The following is a 10,518-nucleotide window of genomic DNA, read 5'->3' on the forward strand; positions in this document are numbered from 1 at the left end:
GCATTGGTCCCAATCCTGAAGAATGACTTATCACACACGAGGTTAGGCACATGCCACTAATGTTATGATACCTGGTGAACTTATTTCCCTGCTAAAATATAAGGTAATACAATTAGTATGTTAACACTAAAATAACACATATGGTAGCTATACATACCTGAGGTGCCATACGTATTAACCCGTTAGATGGATACATTCAAACTAATGAAAATAATCGAGTATGTTTCCTTGACAAACATCCTTATAATATTTGTTCAGGATACTTCAGAAACACTATCGACAATTGAGATAATGAAAAAATATGAGACAAGGCCAATGACAGAATTTTTATAAACAATTTTTGGGGGTATTTCAAAGTAATTAAGAATACCTAAGGTGTTATGATGAAATCAAGAAATTACATTTAAAAAATCATTTCACCATCTTAAGAAAAGATAAATTTATGAATGCATTTATAACATAAATGCATGTATGCAAATTAATATTTCTTGTTTTTATAATTAAGTGAAATATATTAATTTGGATGTATTGATTTTGAAATGACAAAAAATTGTTATATGAATTTTTTGTTAAAGAGTTACATGTTCAAATGAAAATTTCTTGCCAGAGGACAAATTATGACTTTTTTTTTTATAAGCGTGAATTAATAGTTGACATGATTGACTGTATTAACACATATATATATATATATATATACTGTGATATGACAAGGTTTTTGTGTACACTTCAATTTCCCATAATGTTTTTTGAGTTGATTTTCCTTTTTTTATTGATTTTCCTCTAACATATCTTAAATTACCTGAAATTTGAGACACAGCTGAAAATTTATCTAGCTCTTTTATTGGTAATGTATATTTCTTTTACCTAGACATTCAAATGAAATATTGTGTCCAATCTCAACGTCATCGGCTAAAAGTTGATATCTCATGACCGAGCCACAGATAATAATATACAAAACGCCAGCTGGAACATCGTATAATAACTTTACGGGATGTAAAAATACGTCAATCTGGATATCAAACAAAATAATTGCTTTGAAGAAAAGTAAATCAACATAGATTCCAATGGAAAAGTGATGTAACATAAAAGACAAAGCACATCACTGCAAATATGTATAATTGTACATATTTATTTAATTTTCATTTTTTTTCATATTTTCCTCGACAACGTATTTATCACAACTTCATCAAAGCAGATATTGAGCAAAGAAAGAGATAATGAAAGGGGTTTTGTACATCCTCGAAATTCCAGGGTTACGCTCTCTGTACCCCGGGAATATATCATGATGAAATCAAAGGATCATAATTATCGTATGGTACAGGTAGACTAAATAATTGTGCAGCAGCCTAACGGTAAAATTGACTGGCTTTGAAGTAGGGTGTCGCCCTTGTAATCTTCAAAGAGCAGGTATTGATCAGGCTTGCAATTGGTCACCTGAAATCAATCAAATAGTGAATGATGTGCCTTCAGATTTGTCACGACATATTGTAGAGGTGCAGAGAACAGTAGTGAGTGAACCCCTGGAATTCCGAGCATTGGTTCTAAGATTTTGACAATCAAATAAAAAAGGTGATATTGATTGAATGATTTTTTAAAGTTCAATTTTTTCAATTGATTCCTTTTTATTAACTTCCCTGTGATGTAAAATCACATTTGTCAGGAAATTGTTTTGAAAAAATGTAAAACTATTGTAGCCATTTCCAATAGGTTAATGCATGGTTTAATCAATCCTTGTTAATATTGTTATTCTCAGGTTGATAAACCTTGCATTGACTTCAACAAAAACTTTAATCGGATGTGCCCACAGGTCCTTTTGTTAGTTTTGTAGTGTATTATATATAACACAATTTTACATTTCTACACATTGAGTAACTACACAAATCTGTATAATATGATCATTTCTAAACATCTTTTATTTACAGCAATTTTTTTGCATTATATTCATTTACACTAGGTTCTCTATAATATGCTTATACATTTCCATGTATTTCTTTTTTAAGAATTATTCTATGCCTTTTAATTGCTTTGATATGTGCCGCTGTTTCCAATTAATTCAACCGTTCCTTATAAAGTGAATATATTAAATTATATTATATAGAAAGATACATATTCCGTCTTTTCGTATTGCAGAGTTATCTGCTCTTGTGAGCAGGTATTGATTGTTACGTCATTAGTTTGTGTGAGAAAATTCATCGTTTTCTCAAAAAATGATGACGTCACTCTCACAAACAAATGATGTAACAATCAATACCTGCTATCAAGAGCAGATAACTCTGCAGTATGAGAAGACGGAATAGAGGGATTAATAAGAAAATAAAGAAAAGTGAGCCTCAAATTATAACGGCGAAGAGTGGGGTGGCAGATGAAGTGAGGGGCAATATAAAGGGGATCCATTGTATAGGAAACATTCAAGACTTCTATTTTGTACAGCACTTCGAGCTAGTAGAAATGGGAACCATGGAAAATGGAAAATAGAAACAATGAATTTGTTTCAAAAACAAATCTTTAAAAAATATCTCCTTGCATACTGTCAGTCACTCTAATTGTTTGGGATTTATTTTTGCATTATATTGTGAAGAAGTTTTATTTACCAAAATCTTTGGAAATATTATTTCCAGATATATAGTTATTACCACATCGTCTTCAAAAGGAATTAAAGTATTTTCTAATTAAACCTAAGGTTCAGTGGACACACTTCAGTACACACAAAGATAAAGTGATATATACTGTAGACAAATCAGTGAACAGTGTCTCGTTTCCTACTTTTGTGTTCTTTAAAATTAAAATCTACTGTATTTTCTGTGAAAGTTGAAATGTTTGAAGCACTGTTTTACAAGTTTACATGTGTTTTTTGAGCTCAAATAGAATGTTAATTCATTGTTGAGAGAAAATAGATGTAGTCAACTCATTGCGATGTCTATACCTGGTATCAACAAGTGTCAATCATTTCCCAGCTGTGTGGGACCAATGTGGTATTTGCATGATGTTCTTTGTCGATGGACATGTGTATAGAAAACAGGATTGATTGATACTTTTTACATTTTTTGAAGGACCCCACTGTGAAATATAAATTTTACCAAATTTATGCTTCTAAAGGAATGTGAATAAGGAGTTGAATATGAGGCCTTGAATGTGAATAAGGAGTTGAATATGAGGCCTTGAATGTGAATAAGGAGTTGAATATGGGGCCTTGAATGTGAATAAGGAGTTGAATATGGGGCCTTGAATGTGAATAAGGAGTTGAATATGGGGCCTTGAATGTAAATATAAGGAGTTGAATATGATGCTTTGAATATTTCCTTTTAATGCTCGTAATTTGTTCATAAAATGCCTTTTCTATGTTGTTTACTTATATACCTAGATAATGTTCAGGTTTGGTTGCGGAGGGGAAGGGGGAGAGAAAACACATGTTATTCTTACTTTAGTTGTCGTTTTATTTGTGCAATGCTCATGTTTTCGGCCTTGCATTGAATTTGCATATTTTAGTTCAACCCATTTTGTTCAGTTCTTACTATATAATTATGTGATCGATATTTATACAAAGTTTACGTCACATCCACACCGTCCACTTTTACTTAAAATGTACGTAATTATTTGGAATATAATTTTAGATTCCCAATTAAAAATAAAATATTTAAAGAATTGATGTATTGGGTATTTGTTTTTTGGATACATTACCATTCATTCCTCGTTGTTGATTTAATGTACACGTAGATGTGCATGCACAAAGTTTTTTGTGTTTTATAATTCCTTCCTTAAGTGTATATGGTAACTTAATACTGTATGAACCTCTTATAAAAACAGTTCTCCACTTTGATTATATACACAAGAATATGTGCAAAGACAACATCCGGGTGATTCTCATATCTGATAATTTATACCTAAATTGTTTTATAGCACGCCAAAATCTGAGTTATAATATATTGTCACCAAGCCGTTTGTCTCAGCGTACATGTAACGTTGTGTCAGCTATTAGTTCAACAATTTTCAAAAAAATAAATAAAGTTTGATGTGTGAATCGCGGAATAGTTACAACCTTTTATTCACTGCTGTATTCCGTCTTTGCGTATTGCAAAGTTATCTTCTCTTGTGAGCAGGTATTAATTGTTAAATTACGTCCTTGGTTTGTGTGAGAAAATTACGTGGTTTTCTCAAAAATTGATGACGTTACTCTCACAAACAAATGACGTAACACTCAATACCTGCTCACAAGAGACGATAACTCTGCAATACGCAAAGACGGAATACAATTAATGACACATTTTTTGTTTAAACTGGCGAAGGGAGGCAACCCATATAAACCGGAGATGGATCAGCATCCTAGCTAGTACACACATTTAATTTTAAATGACAAGCTTTTAAATAACTTGCAGTTAAAACTTTAACGTTGATGTGCTTCAAAAACGATAAGTACAAAACAGGTTGAAAATTTCAAAAGTTTGTGAAATTATTTATCAATTTTAACTTCACTACATTAATAAGTTACCCCACAGGAACCTCCATGCTAAATAAGAGTATACTAGTACACAAATGTAATGAATGACCAGCTTCTAAATAACTTGCAGGTAGAACTCGAACATGTTCACGCTCACGCCGGGGGTAACGCTAGAGCTATAGCTCTCTGTTCTTCGAACAGGCGAACTAAAAAGAACATGCCCCCTATCCATCGACAATGAAGTGTAAAATGCGTGTTCCAATTTCAACGCTTCTTCATTAAAAAAGAGTAGCGCATAGATTCACGAGATTACCACATGCATCCCATTGAGAGTTTCCTGATGGAGAGAAGATTCTTACATACATTTATTCATGGAGCACGAAACACTGAGCGATCATGAATGGAGAGTAGCTAGACTATGGGAGATGCATACACGACGCAGAATATAAGTATAGTGATGATGCATGTATCAGCATTTATTACAATTTCTTATAACAGTGCTAGCCCGTAAATATTCTAACAGAAGCCAGTATATGGTAAAACACTTCTTCTTCTTCTTTCTTTCTCTTGATTTCTTTGCTTATACTGCATGTAACTCAATTTCGATCAATGACGGACCGGAACCTATGTCAATTTTACAAACATTTGTATATGGCCATACGTGTTTAAGCAATACGTATAAATGCCTCGCTATATGTGCCTTTTCGGAAACATAAACCTGAATAGGTTGCATCCCTTTTTAAGCAATAGCAGGCAATATAGACGAAACTTAATTAACAATTACTTATTATGTCCTGCACAATATAGAGGCGTACAACTGTGAGTGTCATGAGTGCCTTTTCGGAACATTTAAACGCGACTAGGTTACATCCCTATTTATCTTGGAGCCGTATAGAGGGTAATAAAGATGTAACTAAATTAACAACTTCGTATAGGTCCTGCGCAATTTAAGGTAGAGGCTTACAACTAGATGAGAACATTATCACTGAAGATGTTGCATCCTGTCTATAGTTGTATACCGGATAGTCCGAATTATTCTGACGTTTTAACGAATTTTCTCATATCGGTCTGTAGTCGATTAACGTCAGAACTCCGGCCCTATAATATGCGGGAAATATGCGACCCGCGCCCGGAGCGCACTTCAGACTGATATTTTAGAAACAAATCGTCTCTTTCACACACATGTCGCACATGGATCGAAAGATCTATTCTTATGCACTAGGTGGTATCAATAGGATGTTTCAAAGATCATTACGAAAAGCATTTTCCAACGTTTTCTATACCAACCCAACCCATGTTTTTTTTATGGAAATAAGGCCATGAGAAATGTCACATGACTTGACGAGATCTCGTGTTACCGAAGGTATTTCCCAACGTTATGACGTAGGCCGGCGAGATTTTAGTCACGTGGCATTGGAAGGCGGGGCTATCCAAAAACTAGAGTAAAACAGAGTAAGTTTGAAAAAATATGTTTTTAGTGATTGTATTAGTTGTTTAAGGCATGTTATGTATGTTCATCTTGTGCATAAGGAATAGATATTTCGATCCATGTGCGACATGTGTGTGAAAGTGACGATTTGTTTCTAAAATATCAGTTTGAAGTGCGCTCCGGGCGCGGGCCGCATATTTCCCGAATATTATAGAGGGCCGGAGTTCTGACGTTAATCGACGACAGACCGATATGAAAAAAGTCGATAAAACGTCAGAATAATTCGGACTGTATACCGGAGTGCAGCCCTGGTGGAGAGTAGCGACACTCAGCCGCGAACCAATCCATCGTTAGTAAAATGAAAGTTATTATGACGTCATAATAAACTGCATGACATTATGACGTCACAATGAGAATCGGAAGTCCGAGTTGTAGTCATGACAAGATGTCGAGCGGTCGGCATGTAAAACTCCCTGCTTTGAGAATTCCGTCTGAACCTCCTAAATTCAAGTTTCGGAAACGAAAGATTACTGTCAAGCCTATAGGCGATAGAGGACCGCCACCTTCTATAACTAGCTGTGATAAAATTGTCGATCAGGAGCCACAAGTGGAGCCGCAGGTTGTTCCGGAAGACAAATTACAAGTCGATCAATTAACACACCAGCATGAACGGTATTTACCGCCCATACACAAAGAACCAATAGATTCGAAGATCCCCGGTCTGTATGGAGCTTATTATTCGCAGTGTGTCTGTGAGAAGAAATCGAACCCCGATCCCCTGAATGCAGCACCTCCAGATATTAATGGAGCAGTTGGGAAAATGTCAGCAACTGAGCTTCTTGGCGGTAAGTTCGAACAACCGGTTAAGTACAAACATTTTGCGTACGGAGGTAATGACTGGTTACACCTTCTCGTAACGGGCCAACTTCCGCCTGAAGTTTTACAGGCATTTATGAGCAAATTTTGCAGAGCGGGAAAAACACTGAAAGCACATGGGCCCCAGGCCGACAAATATTTCTATTATCAAGGTGGACGACAGCGCACAAAACCACTATGGGAGCCCAAGCAGATGAAATTACAGCAAGTGTATAGCCAGTTTGATAGAAAACAACTGGAAGCCAGCTGTCGCCAGAAAAAGAACATGTTAAAGTTGTCGAAGAAAGCGGAACTCATGGCAAAACACAATGAAACCGTGTTGTTAAAAAAGGTGGACAGAATGGATAGTCGTCTCAAATCTTACCTCGATAAAATGGACAAAAACATCTCAAAAGCTCATACAGATAAAAACTCTAATGGAAATATGGCAAATTCTTTCTGTAAAAACGATTCAGTGTCACATAGTTGCGATACCAACCTGAAATCCTCCTATCCAAAAAACCCGGACATGGTGAAGCTTCCTGCCGTAATTGCCTGGGTGAAAACAGCGCTCAGTAATTTGCTTTCTGAAAATAACCTTGATTCCGATAGTTCTTCAACCGGAAATCAAGCGGCTGAGGAAACCAATAATTCAGAATAAACTTCATGTATTCTTTGAAGTTATGTATTTTTTTTACTATATAGATAAAGTGATATTACCTTTTTATAATGTATATTTGTTAAGTGAGTTAATAAACAAATGGTTGTCGTATAAATGAGGTGATATTCCCCAGACATTTGCCTGATGTATTCTATTGTACTAGATTTGAAATTGTTACTTTTTTTGAATAATTTCAATAAAAAAAACATGTAAACAAAAACAAAAAAATAAAGATATCATTTAGTTTTATGGCGTGTCAAACGTTGCAACTAAGGTTTGAAATGCATCTTTTTAACATTTATGAGGGTATGTAAAAAGTTCCGTTCAAACATATTCCATGATGCACGTTACTTAAATTTCTTTAAACAGGATGATTTCTTGTTAATAATATCAAAAAAAAGGAGTATTAAAATGTATTTACATGTATTTTAACCGTTGATAAACAATCTCGTTTTGTTGGGGGGGGGGGGGTTACTGTTGAGTTGGTACTGTTATCTATCTAGAGGCACTGCAACACAAATGAAGATATAATTTTTTATTTATTGCACTTATATATATTGAATACAAATATAAAATTTCGAACATAAATTTAAGATTATTGAATATTGCAACGTTTGACACACCATATAGTTTAGTATCTTTGTTCTGTGTATTCGACAGGAAACCCTTTTGATTTACTAATTGTTTGGGTTTTTTTCCTGGAGAGCCGGATACTTTTCGAGGGTTTATGGTGTCTTCCCTTTTGTTTCGGTGTCCATTGATAACATGATGGTAATGTGAACTATTTACTCGCCTTTCCGTTACACCTGCTTTTGTGTCCGGATTTTAAAGGAAGTTTATGCGTTCCTGTTGTCTCGAAATTGAGTTAATGATATTCCTATGTTACTCATCGGGATAATGAAACTACAGGTCTTCTTCCCTCTGTGTTACATATCCGACGGAAAATGAGAATTAAAACTGTTGAAACCTATTTCATCTTATGACGAATTCGCTTTCCAAATCATCGCTTTCCACGCTCTAACACCCGATGCAACAAGAGTGTTTCCTTTAAGCTGATAGAACTTAATTGTTTTGAAATTGTTGTTAAGTTTAATGATTTTAGAATAGTGACATATAAGTCTATGGGCTGGAGGTTTTTATAATCTCGCCCGATCATTCGAAAAGGATAATTTTACAAATCAAAAAAATGTGTATATACAACTTTTTGTTCAATTATTATAACTACACAATTTCATAAAGCACATTGAGAAGATAAAACAAAATTACTTTAAATACGTTGTGAATAACACTTGTCGTGTGTACACTGTAGTTGTTTAGATATTGCATAGAGCTATATAGTGTAAGGACTTGATGTATTAACTTGTTGGCAACGTGGAGAGAGGGAAAACAGGAAAAAAAGCCTTTCCTAAAATCAACTTTTTTAGAATTATTCATTTTCAGTTTTGGGCTATGAAAGGGCCGAAATTCAATTTGGCACGGTTTGGTTGGCGTCATGTTACAAACGATGTTATAAACTACCCTCAGTGGTTATATATTATTGTTTTATTGTTCTTATGAAAACACACAATATTTGTTGAAATTTGTCCGAATTTATTTCCTTATAAACTGTTTAATTAGACCAGAAACCGACTTTTTGGGATTTGTTTTACAAATACATAATGCTTCTGAAATATTTAACTTTTGTTATTATTTAACTTGTTATATAATGAATTTAGAAGAAAAATCCCTGTTTCTGCCAGTGTCGGGTGTGTCGGAAATATAAAATCTCCAATATATGCAAGACATTGCTAAGGAGCTACGTCTGTAAGAGTGAAACAAGTACTAGTGACATTGTTCTGAAAATCCGGACTTGTTTATGTATTGCTACTGTATCTATCAAATGTCTGTCGATGTCCTTTAACCGACATTGTTTTATATGTTCCATCGAATGGCATTGCCACTATATAACCCTACCAAATTCAGTTGGCATTCATATAGGCTATGAATGCCGTGGACCGATTGTTGGCGTCATCATTAGTATGACGTCAAAATTGTTCCGTTGGATACTACTGACCATCCCCGGCGAGGGCTGTTCTATTCATTGAACAAGCATACATGATACATACAGTATTTGAACTAAATGCTGGCTAATGATAAGTGTAATTGATTTTTTTATGAGATGAACAGATTCCAAAAATGGTTAATATAAGTATTGAACTGCTTTCAATTGTCATTCATGGGCAATATGAATTCCAACTGGAAAAAGGCAAATCCAACATGAAGCGCTAGCGCCCTTCATTGAATTTGCCTTTGTCCAGTTGGCATTTATATTGCCTAAGAATGTCAACTGAAAGCAGTTCAATGCTTTAATAAAGAAAATCATTACTGCTTTTGAATATAATATTAACGTGACAAATATAATTTCGTTCACGCAGGTTGTTAATTAAATCTACTTTTAATCGAACATAAATATTATATTTATAATTACATGTACCTGAATACGTAAAAGTGATTAAGTACTACGGTCTGATAATTACTTTTTACTCGCAGTTACAGATTCATGGTTGTATGTTCGTCCGTCCGTCCGTCCGTTCGTCCGTCGTCCGTCCGCCCGTCAGTCACATTCTATAACAATGTTAACTAACCGGCCGCCTTTACTACTACAATGGATGTTTTTATTTTGGGGAAAATTGACCATATAAGATAAATTAAAGCACATTGAAAAGATAAAGCAAACTGAGTGTGAATACGTTGTAAATTACACTATTCATGTTTACACTGTATAGTTTAGATATTGCACAGATCTATAGTGTTAGAACTGGATACAAGGGACAGTAAAAAGGACAGTATTTTTTGTTGGGGAAAATTAATTCAGATTAGGTAAATGAAATGTGTTCATACCGTTAAAACCCTCGATCAGCAGCCAGTCTGCACTGTATTTATCGAATGACATGTACTGCACTGTATTTATCGAATGACATGTGCTGCCCTGTATTTATCAATGACATGTGCTGCACTGTATTTATCGAATGACATGTGCTGCACAGTATTTATCAATGACATGTACTGCACTGTATTTATCAATTACATGTACTGCACTGTATTTATCGAATGACATGTTCTGCACTGTATTTATCGAATGACATGTGCTGCACAGGA

The 10,518-nt window shown here is 34.6% G+C and overlaps 1 protein-coding gene across 1 annotated transcript; it reads left to right on the plus strand.

The window, feature by feature from the left end:
• Positions 1-6,276: 6,276 nt before the first annotated feature.
• LOC110460852 lies at positions 6,277-7,600 on the plus strand. Its single transcript, XM_021514042.1, has one exon. It carries the CDS (start codon positions 6,310-6,312, stop codon positions 7,378-7,380), a length of 1,071 nt encoding a protein of 356 aa, XP_021369717.1. The 5' UTR covers positions 6,277-6,309; the 3' UTR covers positions 7,381-7,600.
• Positions 7,601-10,518: the final 2,918 nt, after the last annotated feature.

This window comes from Mizuhopecten yessoensis, unplaced genomic scaffold, assembly GCF_002113885.1.
Source record: "Mizuhopecten yessoensis strain PY_sf001 unplaced genomic scaffold, ASM211388v2 scaffold10489, whole genome shotgun sequence".
In the NCBI taxonomy this organism is placed as follows: domain Eukaryota; kingdom Metazoa; phylum Mollusca; class Bivalvia; order Pectinida; family Pectinidae; genus Mizuhopecten; species Mizuhopecten yessoensis.

What these genes read in the sequence shown, in the direction of transcription:
- LOC110460852 (XM_021514042.1), top strand. Translation starts at nt 6,310, where the DNA reads ATGTCGAGCGGTCGGCATGTAAAACTCCCTGCTTTGAGAATTCCGTCT.